At 33.0% G+C, this 15,679-nt stretch overlaps 1 protein-coding gene across 1 annotated transcript; it reads left to right on the forward strand.

Annotated features, from left to right (window-relative positions):
* Nucleotides 1-1,293: 1,293 nt before the first annotated feature.
* LOC120635969 lies at nucleotides 1,294-5,847 on the forward strand. Its single transcript, XM_039907181.1, has 4 exons — nucleotides 1,294-1,883; nucleotides 2,636-2,840; nucleotides 3,458-3,614; nucleotides 5,671-5,847. The coding sequence occupies exons 1-4, from the start codon at nucleotides 1,355-1,357 to the stop codon at nucleotides 5,845-5,847; spliced, it is 1,068 nt and encodes a 355-aa protein (XP_039763115.1). The 5' UTR covers nucleotides 1,294-1,354.
* The last annotated feature ends 9,832 nt before the right edge of the window (nucleotides 5,848-15,679 follow it).

A 15,679-nucleotide genomic window follows, 5' to 3' on the forward strand; every position in this document is an offset into this window, starting at 1 on the left:
TGTCATAAGTAACATTTTTTTTTTTTATTCAAGCGGGAATGTTTCCTTCTTGCTTTATCTGATGTAGGATCTCCAGGGTGCAAGCTATATTTGTGCCAGTATCTAGATGAACTTCCATGGCAAAGCTTATATATTGCGCTAATAGTAGTTGGTCCAGTAGTTATTAGAGCTTTCGAAAATACATTTTCTTCTTTTTCACAGCAAAACATGTTCAGCTTTGCCAGTTTTGCGGACTTTCATAGTGTTATGTCCTACGGAATCTTGTTATGGGGTAAAACTGTTGATATTGAAACTATGTTCATATAGAAGAAAAGAGCTGTACGATCTTTAATCACGCGAGAAGTTTAAAGAAATAGGTATAATTACTGTAGCTTCACAATATATTTATAATATAATTTGTAAGAGACAACATAATATTAGTCTATATAAACAGTCAACAGAAATAGTCGTAAATTAGTGCCATCTGCATATCGACTGCGAAAGGTACAGAAGTAATTTGTGGGATTTAGTATACGCTTTTATAATATGATTCCTAAGGTAAATTTGGACCTACCAATGCATAAGTTTAAAGAATATGTTAAAACAAATTTATTACTGCGAGGTTACTAAACAATTGATGAATTTCTTAATGACATGGTGGCTAAGAAGCATCCGCTTTCATCTCTCACAAGATAGAAAAATTAATGTTTAAATGTAAATTGTAAATTGTTGATTTTGGAAAAGAGCAACTGCTGAGTTTCTTGGCGGCTTCTTCTCGGTAGAATCTGCCTTCCGAACAGATGGTTGAGTCACTACAAACAGACAGACTTGACGTTTCAAAAGTGCTTATATAAGGCCTACTTGAAATGAATAATTTTTTGAATTTTAAAAATTGGACCGTGCTCAGAGTCAAGACCGTGACCTCACACTTTGTTTTTAAAAATCTACTCACTCACTCTGGGCTTCGGCACAAGTCCTCTCATCAAACATTGCCTGCCCGCACTTATGTCAATATTATTGACTATATTCTACATATTGTACATAAATTACCCGTGCGCGAGAGCTCCAGTATTGTCGAATTTAAGTATGGTGTATGCGGGGTTACTTATAAAAGTGAAGCCAGTTAGTTCTAAATAAAACATTTTTTTTTTCAGATAAAAAAAAGCCAAATCACGAAATAGAATGGTCTGCGGATGCAGCAAGCAGCGCTGGCACCATACGGGATACGGTTGAACTAGAAATGAACAAAATGTCTTGCGCTTCAAGTAAGGAGGTGCAATTTTGCAATCAAAATGGATGCTGGGATGCCGAGTGGCTAAGCTGACTCGACATCGAAAACCCCGAAGACGCGAGCCCATGGCCGGACAATCACCCCATGCCGATCCCACGGTGGGGGTGCCCGCGTCCTTCCCTGCATTTAACACTCCAGCAATACAAAGATTTTATTACAAAAGCAGATGCACTTATCAGCAAGCTACTCGTCAGTCAAAATTATGATTCAATCAGTAATTTCATTACCCTATACAATAGCTACATAAACTCAAAAGAGAACTCATTAAAAGAATACTTTCCTAAGTATAACCCACCAATCCAACCCTATAAGCACACTTGCGTAGGCTTAGCCATAGAAGTAATGAATGTACTGAAATTGCTTGACGACGATTTTCCTGGAATAAAACAATCAATTATGCTGGTATCCTGCGAAGAAAATGTTCAAAGCCTGCAAGACTATATGGCTATGCATTCTGGGCCACAAGGATTTTTAGTTGAGACAGAGAAAGACCATGTCATGGTAGCTTGCCATTTGGAACTTGATGGCAGGCCTGGTTTGTTTATATCTGACTTGGGGTACCACATCGCCGGCATTGTCACCGTTATGAGGGATAACGGGTACCCGCATACAGGTAAAATAAAAACCAAAATATAATTATAATTTGTAGCCAACTATGCAGAGTGACGGTAATTCAATGAATAAACGGAAAACGCTGATCCCAAAATCAATTACCAGTGAGTTATAAGCCATCAGAGCCTCGACTATGATTTCATATGAAATGTATCGAAAATGTCTCTCTCTTTCTTAAAATTGTTCTTTTTGTTATTCGTAAGCGTACTAAAACTGTATTATAATGTATTTTTATACTCTAGTGCATCAAAATTCATCGCTATGACTTTTCGGCATGAATTTTTGTGAACTGTTAATTTTATTTATAACTGGCTGTATGTCTGTCTCAAATTTCCAAAAAGTAAGAAATTGCCCTGTAGCTTACACATTATCGAAAAAAATCTAAAAATGTCATAATTTTTTGTATTTACAAATGTTTTTTTAAAATTTGGATTTATAGGTAGTAAAGAATAAAGTCACAGTAAAAGTTAAGTGATTCTTCTTTTAAATAGGAACATAGATGGCACTTTTGTACTTATGTGCATAGTGCACTTATGTACATAGTGCACTTATGTACATAGTAGTAAGATGATGGCGATAACTACATTCATAATCTTAAAACTAAAGCTACGATGATTCACACTCACAATAAACGTAGGCGCGTGTTCTTTTTATTACCGCCGGTATTATAGTTCACAACTTTTAAGCGCAGTAATTGCTAAATCATATTGTCTGGCTTTCAGATACTAACCAATAGTTTTTCTGTTTCTCCAGGTTGGTTCACTCAAGTACAAAAGCCGCAGTGCATGAAGGAGTATAACTACGTGTTCAACCACCAAAACCCCAACTACATCGAATGGCATGAGCGCGAGATGAAATCTGATAAGATCAAAATACGATTGTCCCTAGTGTACGTCGAGAAAGCCTTCCGAAGCTCAATCGAAGTTACTGAGAAGAGGAATTTGGTTTGGCATGTCAAGTTAGTATAAGCCCAGTTTTTTTTTAATGATGCAGAACAAGCAGAGCGATGATTATTCAAATCAAATCCTATCAGTAATGAAATTTTCATTTACGTTTAAAAAAAATATAAATTTGATATTTCCTCGTTTATAACGGTTTTACACGACTAATAAGCTAAACTCATCTTGACATAGTTTTGTTTACACATACTATACGGGGATAGATATGTGGCTATTATTTTGGCCATTCTTTCGAACCTTTTTTTTTGAACGGGGGAGTAAGTTCGATTGCCGGCACGCACCTCTTGGTCTTCAATTAAATATAACCTGAATTAAAGGTGCATCCTGCATGCCTGAGACTTCTCAATATGTTCTCAAAAGTATCTGAAGTCTACCGATCCGAACGGAGACACGATATAAACCAATCAAATAGAGCTCCTAGAGAGAGCTCCTAATCTGTGGTGCATTTATTTTTGCGCAACTGGCATATTTACAGCACCTTCACATCTTTTTGTCAATAAAGCCAATAAAACCTACTTTTATTAGTGATCTCTTAAAGTCACATATTAGAAGATGGAACTCTCTGCCGTCAGTCTTCTCCCACTTGGATTAATGATTCAATTTTATTATCTTACAGGAGTCTCGTAGCCCGTGATTCCAAAGGCAATTTGATGGCTGGAATCTACTTCGTATCCAAGCGGAAGGAAACCAAGCTCACAGTATCCTACGTCGGTCCAGATAATGTCAAGCTAAGAAAGAAGTTGAATTTGGAGGATTTCCTGGACCTATCAAAGGTTGGTTACATGTTTATATATACTTATTTGTATCTATACTTATAACGATACTGTAAGAGGTCTGATTTTGATAATTGAAGATAATATATTGCAATATTTTATATGAGAGCACTCAATATTGAACCCAACACTTCTATTTGTTTTCATTTCTGTTTGTATGTCTGTGTGTAGCTAGGGCGTGCAGCCTAAACTACTGAAGGAATTTAAATGATCCCAAGCATATTGGATAGAAGCATGCGTTAATTTGCGGAATTCCATGATATATTATGATAATTAAGCTTCATTTGCTTTACTCCGTGAAAAACAGGATAATCTGTCCGGTATATATATAATTTTTTCAATTTTTATTGCGCACGTTTTGCTGGTAAACCGGAGCATCTTAGGAGAGATGACTTAACAATTATAACCGTCCTGCTTTTCGCGGAGTATAGCAAAAAAAGTTTAATTTATATGATGTGTGATTTCATACTTCAAGGTAAGTCAGAATACTTTTTATCACGAATTTCATTACAGTTTATTTGGAAAAGGGGATGAAAGTTTATAACGGTTTTACTCGATTAGTCCATGAAATTTGAAACAAAAATAAATCCTTTGACAATAGAAACTTTGTATTATCAGTCTTTATTTACTTAAATTTTATAAAAGAGATCAGATGAATATAACTGGAGATAGAGGAGCAAACTCCTCAGCAGAGGTAAAAAACCCTTCACTTAAAGCATTACTATAATAAAAACATAAAGTGTTACCACAAATACGAGAGCTTTACCGTGGGCTGGTTACAAAATGTAGAAATTTTCGAGTTAACTAGTTAATCAATTTGAACTCTTGCTGAATATTTACTGTTAATGATAGTTGCTAAGACCATTGGATATTAAATCTATATACTTATAATAAAACTGTAACAGGAAGATTTCTGTACATTTAATATATTTTGAAAATGTTTACCGGGGGATGATTTATAATCAATATTGAGTCCAAAATATATTTTTATTTAATTTTTGACTTTCTGTCTATCTGCCTGTCTGTCCGGGCAACACGCGAAAACTACTGAACGGATTTAAATACAATTTGGTATAGTGGTAGCTGGTGTTCCGGGTCAACATATAGGATACCTTTTATCCCGATAAACAATAAGTTTCCTCCAGGAAACGGGCTGAAATTTTTTATAAATTTTACTTCATAGCTCCGTTAAATTTGAACCGATTATGATAATTCTTTTTTCATTTGAAAGCGTTTACTATCAAACATTTATTGTCTAATTTGAATGAAGAGCTGATAAATATTTTCAGAGATAAAAGACACAACTCTTCACAAATAACAGCAAGTAGCATGGCATATGGGCAACGATCGAATGCATGCTTACCATACTACTTAATATTATAATTGCGAAAGTTTGTGAGTATGGATGTTTGGATGTATGTATGTATCAACTAAAATAATGACAACTTACTAACTCAGTATACCACGTAATAGTAGGTACTCGTACATAGCTAGCACGATGATTATGATGTAAGCATCATATCTATTCTAGCTTCTCGATTGACTCATACGCAGGCGAAGTCGCGAGGGTCTACTAGTTCATATTAAACTTTCAAAGTTAAAAGAAAAACAAAAAAAAGGTTTTAGAAGTTATACTTCTTTGGCGTAACAAGATAAATATATTTTAATTTTTTTTTATTTTTCGCCTTATTTTACGTTTGTAGAAAAAACGACACTTACAATATAAATAAAGTATTGTTTGAATAATTGAAAGTAAAAACTAAAATGTTGACTATAGCTAACTTCATGGTGTCGGTTTTTTGTGACAGTGTGCGCGCGCATCGTAATAATTTACTCTCACCATTCTTCCCTCACGCGCCAAAAGAAGTTTAAGATTGACATAAATTTAATTATTTAGTATCAGTTTTCTAGGAGACACAATGTGAAAAGAACAATAAAATACGTGTTGATCCATCAATTTAATTAAGAGATCTTTGTAAATGAAATTCAGCACCAATTTTGATTTTGAAATAGATTTAAAAACAAGATTATTAAAGATTATCATTCATTATTCCAGATTCCTCGTGACATAATACAAGATGTGGAGTTGTGCAACGAGCAGCTCCATATGGAGGACGGCACGTTGACGACGCTACTCCACGAGCTGGCCGTCGTCATGAACAATTGCAGCTTTGTGTCAGAAATGCACGATTTAAACGACATGATGAAGAACCTTACCATTAAAATGAAATAAGTATTTTCAAAGCATTAACTTTGCAAGAACTCAATTCTGGAGGTTAAATAAAATGTGTTAAAACGTTTCTAGTTTAAACCCTTTATCCAAAATGGATGAAGATTAACAATTTTTTTTAGAAGACTTTTACTAAACGAATGAATCAATTGGAGAAAAAAAAAAGTTCACGTGTGATTTTATTTAGGTTATAGATGTAACCGTGACATTTTATGCGATCAGTATCCTTAGGCAGTTGCGGATCCTATTGAACAGTTCTTTAGGTTAATTTAAGTAAAACCTTCCTTGTTAGCCTAATATTTAATATAAAGATTTTCTTTTGTCTCCTGTTCATCTTTCATTTCTGCGAGTGATCTTATTTTAAGATGCAAGGCTGTTAATATTGTAGTTCTTCACAAACAAACTTCTTTATCCCATGTAACTACTTTTAAGGATGATACATTTAAAATATGCGCGTATTAAATTTGGTAAATGAGGTCTGGTTGTTCGATTTGTCTGGGCCCAAATCAAGGTTGTTTTGTTGGAATGCTAAGAAGGTTATACTCAGTGGCGTGCACAGGGTTTTTGACTAGGGCAGGTATAAAGCGGGTAGATGGCAAAAAATGTCAATAATCCTCCTCCCAGACTAGTTATAGAAACATTCTATATGTATGAAGTGCACGCCAATGGTTATACTAACTTGAAAAAAAACGGAAAGAAAGTTAGAAAGTTTTAATTTAATTTGAAGGCAACTACACCTCATTTGTTTAAATCTATCATAGTTTTAACTGTAGTTTCATAAATTGTGACATGATTATAGACAAATATTTTAACTATCTGTAAGTCTTTCTGTGGGAAATGTGAAATATTTCCGTATCCATTTTTCCCAAGGTTTCACCTGCGTGAACTAAGGGTCGCAGAGTAATGTTACATTGACAACGCGGACACCTTACTGATAGAGGTAAACCCTTGTCATAAGCAACCAAATAATATTTTGTAAGCGGCAAAATACTACAAAAGAATGTCTTGATAACAAAATCACTAAATGATCCGAAAAATGACGGCTGAAAATAACATTTTCAATTTTTAATGTTGCCTGTCATAAATCAAGTAATCGTTCCTTATTTCTACATATGAGGCAGTTGACGGACTTTTTATATAAAAAATATGATATCAATATTTCAGGCTGACATAATATTATTATATTTGAAATTTTATATTAAATTCAAAATACAGATACAGAACAAAAACCGAAAGAAGTTTATTTCAATTCTGTCTGTTTGCGCATCCTTAACGGGCGTGATTTAAAAACAAGTTGGTTTACTTATCTCAAATTATCGATACTCTGTTTTAACGTTCAGGCAATTATTGTCCCAGGTTCCTTCGGGTTTTAACTACTGGACAGACTATCACCGCTTATATTTTGATTTACTATAGAGTAGACAGTAATTCAAACGTGTGTACGTTTGAGCTACATGCCCCATATTATATACAGATTCAATAATGTGATAGAGAACGGTCAGTACAATTTATTAGTACGGTAATGATTGGCAACGTTAAAAAATGGTCGGCAATCAAAGCTACTTGAGCAGGATTCACGCATAGCCTTATCAGTTGGTGGTTGAAAGATGTTCAAAAAGTTTTATCGCTATCTTTATTATCTGTCCTTTCAGACATATTAGCATATTTGGAACTACCAGTGCTATAAAAATATTACTGTTTGTAAATTTATTGATAAAAGTGGTTGACTCTGTAGCAGTATTGTGCTGCGACCCCTAGTTTACGTGGAATCAGTGGATACATCTGGAAAGAATAATTTTAAAGAGCACTGTCAACAGAACGGCATTTAGATGGAATGTAATATTTCATCTTTTAATCGACGTAATCAAAAAACATTCGAGATTGATAGAAAAGAAAGAAAGAACTGAAGTAGATTAATTTCTGAAAAGGAAATGTGGGGTGAAGTTGTGTATAGTTGCGTTTGTGGTTAATCGATTGCCCATAGTGAATAGTAAAATACTTGCAGGACTATGGTTTGGTGTGCGGAATTTGACAGAAATTATTAGTGTTTAATTGTGAAGATTTAGTGAACATAGACTAAATAATTGTGGACTTTAGTTATGTAACGCATTGTAAGTAAAATGTAACAAAAATCTAAGAATTTAAATAAGGTATATGTTTCGTTCTTAATTAGTTTAAGCTATACATGTAATATTTAATGAAGAAAGACTAACAAAAGTAGCTACAGCACTACAGATAGTCATTACCTGAAAAAATAACTTAACTTATCCATGATGTATTTGTTCTATATGTTGTTTTATCTTCTGTAAACCAAGCGACAACATTAATAATAAATTGATAGATTGTAAATACACTCACGAAATAGGAATCCTTAATGTGGGTACTATGATATACATCACATATCTGTAAATAGCACACATAAAGCAAAACAAAATATCAAACCTTAAGACACGTAGTCAAATAATTTATTGACGTCCATGAAAAAGTTGGCTACTTGGGTTTTATACTTTGTCATTGTAATTTTGTATGGGCTTCAACAAACTCCCCCGCAACCGAAAGCAACAGACAGTGGTTGCCTCAACCATCCCTCGGTGTCAATACATCGACGACACCAATGATACAGTTACGGCCAGGAAACAGTAGAAATTGTCGCATTCGCCAGGAGAATGAAGGCACTTACTTTTCGTACATCAACAACACTATAATGGGCATAGAGCAATCTTTAGTAGGCTACTTGCAACGATTTTGTAATTTGGAGAAATATTTACCTGCACTTCCAGAAATGTTGCCTTATTTGATCGAAACGTGCATAGGCGTTGCAGAGAGCTAGGTTCGCGGTCTGTCAAAGTTGGTGCTGTAAGTGAAGTAATTGGCGGACCATTTAGAAAGTGTCCGTATTTGGGGGCTAAAAAATCATTAGGAGAAGCGTATGGTGGGCACAAGCAACGACTGATATGAGGGCGATGAGTGCCAAAAACGTACTTGTTTCCTTTAGCGTTAAGTGCGTATTTCCCATCACTATGTTCCTTATCAATTATAATTTAGGCAGTACATCTTTTATGTACCGATTAAGTATTTGTATTGACGCGCTCTTATTAGCATAGAGAAATTAGAGTTTCGAATAATTGGGTTCAGTGCATTGCAGATCTATAGTCGTAGGTATTTTAGGAATATGCCTTGTACTCGTATGTTTTCCATTCCTTAATATCATGTAAGTAATCCATTAAAATCATTGTTGATTAAGATTTGTTGAGCAGCGCAAGTGGCTGTATTGCAATGTGCCACTGAATATAATATTGATCGCGTTTATGGGAGCTGAATCGAGCGTGTATGTGTTTTATTGATGGGCTTATAAATATAGATTAAGTAACTCCCATAGTTAACAAAACCGTGTCGGTTTTTTGTTTTCAACACGTTAATGATTAAAGCAGTGGATTCAATATTGAGGGTGTATTAAGGGTGTATTGTTTGATTTGTAAGTTAATGTATTGTTTTGTATTAGTCCTGCCGCGTTCTTCTTATGGATAGCACATATGAGACTATTGTATAATTTCTTACGAGAAGAATGTAAGAACTACGCATACAATTAGGGCATATACTAAGTCGTGAAACCTCGGCTTTACGATCCTCGATACTCTTTGATAACATTTAAGATAGTCGTAGATTCAATGGTCAGTGTTGTAGCGATAAGAAATAATATCAGAAGTAATAGCAAAAGATTTTTAATGTCGTTCCCTATTGTATTCAGTAGTGATATTAGAAGGGATACAGAGGCCGCTATCTATGAATTTTGCTTAAATCTGTGAAAGAACTGTTCGGTTACTACTAGACGAATAAAATAATTTTTGATCATTCGGTTGGTTGACCTAAAGTTAATAAAGAGCAAAGATTTTTCGATGCATGTTCAATTACAAAAGATACACAGGTCGATGGTTTATTATCTTAAAGTGAATCAAGGTAATGAACCATTTTTACTGTCGTACCGCTAGCATAGAAAGTGCCATGCAATGCTGTAAATGGCTTCGGGCATATTAATATTAGATTAAGGAAGAGCGGCTTCACACTCCACTATAAAGTAAACAGTGAACCCTCAAGTGAATTTGTGAATCATGTTTAAGCTTTCTTTGTTTAATTCCAGCCACTTAAAGAATGCAGCATTCAATTTGGCTGGATTTATTCGAGGCAACTTGAAGTTCATAGCCTGATTATCAGTCTATGAACTCCAAGTTCATATTATTGATGAAATAATAAAGCATGAGGGGTCTTCTCACTCTTCACTGGCGGAAGACTTGAGTTTAAGATGTTTCCATTAGATTTGATTAGGTGTGGATCTGTAGTAATCATAAAATCTTGCTCTATACTATTACGCTCACTCACAAATTTCTGACATTAATTTGAACAGGTAACTTTCAAAGTATTCGGAAAATTAATCTTCTCGTATAAGTTAAATTCACCAACTTTAATTGATGTTAATTGAATTTTAATAGTTTTTATAAGTAATCCATCCTTTAACAGAGCTACGTTTTGTATATAGCTCCCTTAATTCCTTTGCGACAACTAGTGTACTTTCGGTCATTATTTATTATTAATTCTAGCTTATCAAAGATAAATAAATTAATAAATTAAAAAAAAATACAACATCGAAATTAAATTAAGTAAATTTTTTGTAAAAAAAAAAAAAATATAAAAAAAAATAGATTAAGTGTCATCTCATCCTATGAATCGTGAGACTCGAAAGGCCACTTGCAAAACGGGTTTCAATATCACACCCCTGAGTCTGTACTCAGTTTGTTAAAAACACCTGGCAAAACGAAGCGACGTTGTCCTGAAATGTTCGGCACTAGATACGAGTAAATTCGAGACAATGATGAAAGCGTAGGACTATTTCGTATAAAATAAATTAGAATAACTATTTTAGAAACTTATTATTATTTAGAAAGTAAGGTTAGATTTCGTTTACCAATTTGTAATTATATTTTAGATATTTTGTACTTTGTTCTTCATTGTAAAGAAAAAATATATAGTATAATATATGTATTTACTTTAAAGACTAATTTAAATGAATTCGCATCCAGAATACTAAAGAAAACTGATTATATTATGTAAAAGTGACATTACGTGACAACTTCACAGCTGCATGTAATAAACGATAAGGATGTTCCAATTAAATTAAAATATGTACTAGAATCGCAAGAGAAATAACACTGAATAATAGCCATTAAAAAATAAAATTAAACTATATTATATATATTATAAATAACAGCACTTGCAGGACAGTAAAAGCCAAGGAATGTTTCAAAAAATCTGTTCGATGGGTGTGTAAAATCTAGGGTAATAAGATCAATATAGATTGATAGCAAACGATAATAAAACCGACTGAAATAAAATTTTACGCAATGTCTAAAAACTTACAATTTTTCATAACACTCTTGTTGGGTTATTTTAATTATGATTTTAAGAATGATTTGTTACTTTTATATTTCTACATAAATATGTTTATATTTAAAGATAATATTATTATAAATTAATTTTTAGTCTCTAGTCTAGTATTTAAATAGTGGTATATTTTAAGGCTCTGAGAAGTAACATAATAGATGAAAAAGGTGGCACCTTAGTGACTTTTTAAAGTGTGTTTGGAATGTAAAGGGATATAATTACCTATTAATAACAGCTACTAACGAATGGAGGGAGGAACTAAAATTTATGTTACTAATATTAATATTTTAAATAGTGCCAATGGTTAGCAGTGGAATTATTTCAAAACTGTATTAAAGTAGCTTTTGGATGTTTACTAATTGTAATATTTTAAAAGGATGTAATCACTTATTATGATGCAAAATAAAAACAGGTATCACACTCTACCGAATCTGTATAAAATGTAGCACAGTTTGTTAATTTAAGAATCTTTGTGGTTTAAACGTTTGTTAACTTACTTGAACTTCAATTGTTACTGTGTTATTTGTATGTACAGAGTTAAATAAAAAAACCAGTAACCTCTCAGCCTTGTAGGTCTATCTTAAGAACTAACAACATTTTTTTCTACGACATCAAAATTCAGTTTCAATTTATTTCATGCAAAAAAGATAATAAATTCTGTTATTTCTGTGCACATTACACTGTGAAACCAAATACATGCCCCAGTAGCCAAGTCGTGGTTCGCGCGGTGTTGCCGATTTTACACTACAGAGTAGTAACAAGTAGAGTATCTATTAATATTATTCAGTATTCCGGTGGTAGAATCACTACAAACAGACAGACTTGACGTTTCAAAAGTGCTTATATTAGGCCTACTTGAAATAAATGAATTTTGATTTCTTTTTTTATTTAAAATATTGAATATTTAACAAACGATCGAGTTAAAAACAATCGTAGAACATAAGTTGTTAGTTATACTATAAACAACTCTAGGACTAGAGGTTTGTTATTTTTTATTTAACCCTGTTTATTGTGAAAAGTCGGAAATGTAACAGTATGCTTTAATGGAGTTCCAATTACCCTGGTGTAAACGGGTGGCTTTCCAAAATTGAACACAATACTTTAACATCAAATACTTTGACCCAAAAATTTTCCATCTCAACTTTAGGTAAATGATTTAATAGTTTTATTGTTCTCTGTAACTTTTTCAATTGTCTTCAACATTAATTTAATACCGATATGAAACCGATATGAAAACTTCACCATTACTGTAACGGCGACAGAGTTCGACAATAGACGTGAACGGAAAGCCATCCATCACTTTTGAAAATAAGTGTATATATTATGACCTTTTCTGTTCCTTTAATGAACTTTAGGTTGTCAGGATGAAACGTCCTGAAGCTACACTTACACTTTTTAAGTATCTCTTTCTCCTTCTTCCTTTGCCTTTTTTGCCTCTTAGGTGTGTCAAATAGCACGTTTTATGTCTCCAATGTCACTTACACTTGGAAGATCCACAAAGACGATTGTCAAAAAAAAAAAAATTATAAATACAGCAAAACTAAAAATACTTTAGTATTCCAAATTTATGCGTACTCAAAGAAAATTTACATTTTCAATCATAAATGCATCATGTTAATAGTTCCATAATAGTCAACAAATCAGAAAATAAAAAGTTTTAATAATATACTTAAAAAAAAATCTATCTAACCATCCTGATTTTTAAATTTAAACAACGTGTATCAAATGTTTCAGTGGTTTGAACCTAAAAATTTGCATTAAATTCGCATTAACAAACGGTAAATATGTACATCTGTACTACTTAATAATAATGAATTATCTCGAATATTATTTTGAATTTGAATTTAAATTTATTTTAGTTAATAGCTGTGTCATATGGTATTTTACTATTATGGTATTATGCTATTGATACTATTGCTGAGAGAGTCATAAAGAAATAATTTTAAAGATGTTTTAATAATGACATTACATACCAATACATGCTTACTGCATGCAATATTTTAAACTTTAAAAGCAAAAATATGCAAGAGCATAGAAAAATCCTTTCTTTTGTTTTTGTTTTCATTTATACCATGAAGGAAAACAAACAATAAAAAAATGGGGATATACAAAAAATCAAAACGCAAAAAAACCTGTAAACAGGTTCCTTTTTTAAAAAAAAATCGATTAAAATGTGAGATGGTGACAACAAAAAAAAACCCGGCTAAGTTTGTTGTGGGATTCTTCTTAGACCCGGGCGCGTTTGGAACCCTCGTAGCTTTACAATTAAGTTCACGAATATAATAATTGCCATCATCTCACATATATTTAATTTACGCATCGAATATAACAACTATTGGCCTATTTAAATAAAAAATATTTGCATTAAAATTTGACTTTTATTATTTTATTTTGATTTGCTTTAAGACTTGTTAAATTTTACCCATTGTTTATTGTTGAAAAGTTTTCAGGTTTTCATATGGCGATCCTAAAAAAAACAAAGAAAAGTTTCACCAAGTAAACTGATTATAAAAAGCTTTATTTCAGGAACAGAAGATTTCAGTTTCAGTATACAAGATGGCGCTAGCCGTTGTTAGCCAACCATAACAAAAAACAACTAGAAAGTCGCTTTTGTCTGTGTAAGTCGTTATTAATACTATGTTGGCAGCGATAACCGCAGACGTGACTAACGTAGTATTAGTGTCCTCTTTGGACACCACTCACGAGGCTTATTATGGAATATTGTGTTAACACCATAGTCCACATTTATCTCCCCTTACCTGAGACCAGCAGAAACATATTAAATCTCAGATAAGGCCAGAATACTAATAGTATTTGGCATTGATTCAATATTTTACTAGTATTTGCCGTGACGGCTACTTGACGAAAGAGATGAGATGAGAGACATTTTTTTTCCTTATCTACGTGGTCTGTTTTTGTGACCCAAAAATTTCAGACGTGATGTATGTGTGTCAAACAATAAAAGGCTGGGAAAGAAACTGTTTATCTTAGTTAAATATAATTACGATGTAAATAAATCCTAATTTTACATCGTGTATTCAAAATGTTAGAGTAAAACCTAAAACATTAGTGTTGCAAGTGTAGTGTTACAGATATCTTGCTATCAGTTCCCTATAAAATTTGAGAATTAATAATTAGTCCCGTTGATGCTAGAATAAAAAAAAAAGGATTTAAGTCACCGAGAGACTAAATTACAATCCAACTATATACGCAGTTTTTTTTTTTACTTACAAAACTAATACCAATTGCAGTGTCAGTTCGGGTAAACTATTAGTCATTATATTATTTTCATCAATGCAATTGTTTTCTTTATAGGCAATTTTAAAGTTATTATATACTACTAATTAATAAATGGTTTGGTTATTTTGAGTGTTTGGTTATGAAGCTTAATTTATTGTTCACAAGCGGATGGATGTGATTAAGAAGTTTTTTGTTTCGTTCTACAGTATACCCTGCCTGCAACTCTGGGCGCCGCCGCTGCCTGACGTGCCGAATGAATTTAGATTTATTTTTAGTACTTGTAATAAAAAAAGGAAACAAGTATTTTTTGTTCTTTATTTTCCCTGTCTTAGCTTATCTTATAATTCATCAACATCATCATATCAACCCAATAATTACCCCCTAAAGAGCACGGGTTTGCTTTTACAATGAGAAGGGGTTAAGGCCGTAGTCCACCACACTGGCCTAGTGTAGATTGCTGGACTCCACACCCCTTCGAGGACATTATTAAGAACTTTCAGGTACGCAGGTTACCTCACGATGTTATCCTTAAAGCAAGTTACTTTTTAATAGCTTAAAACGGATATAACATAGAAAAGTTCAAGGTATGTGCTGGGATTTCAACTTCCTATTCAGCCATCGAAATTCCTGCCCATTGGGCTACCACCGCTTCCATCTTATAATTATTTATGTTGTTTAAAATACTAAATTTTCTTATATTTATTTTACAAAAAGTTCGGCAAGAAAAAATCTTTTTACCCACAAAATAAGGCCATGACTTTTTCTGGCAACACCTAACGTTCGGCGAAACGAACGCGAACGAACTACCCATTTATATTATTCCTTACTAATTCAAACCTTTTATTAACAACACAATATTATGTAGATAAACCTCTGGGCTTTACAAAATTATGTGAACTTATAATTTAGGACATAATGAGAAATTGAAATTAAAGTAATAGAGCGATAGAAGAAGTGTTTTAACAACCTTCAGCTGACAGCGTCTTTCAAATGTCACGAACCTTTAAATACGGCGTTACTATTTAGAAGTTATACTGAATTTATTAGCAACAATTTGTAAAACCAGGCTTGGTGAACAACCTTGGTTTTAAAGCAAAAAACATCAATGATATCAATAACAACGTAGCAACCACCGTGTGCCCAAAGAAGATATAAACAC

This window comes from Pararge aegeria, chromosome Z, assembly GCF_905163445.1.
Source record: "Pararge aegeria chromosome Z, ilParAegt1.1, whole genome shotgun sequence".
NCBI classification, from domain to species: domain Eukaryota; kingdom Metazoa; phylum Arthropoda; class Insecta; order Lepidoptera; family Nymphalidae; genus Pararge; species Pararge aegeria.

What these genes read in the sequence shown, in the direction of transcription:
- LOC120635969 (XM_039907181.1), top strand. Translation starts at nt 1,355, where the DNA reads ATGCCGATCCCACGGTGGGGGTGCCCGCGTCCTTCCCTGCATTTAACA. An exon ending in AATTTGGTTTGGCATGTCAA is followed by an intron (nt 2,841 to 3,457) that starts GTTAGTATAAGC and finishes ATTATCTTACAG; the next exon opens with GAGTCTCGTAGCCCGTGATT. An exon ending in ATTTCCTGGACCTATCAAAG is followed by an intron (nt 3,615 to 5,670) that starts GTTGGTTACATG and finishes TCATTATTCCAG; the next exon opens with ATTCCTCGTGACATAATACA.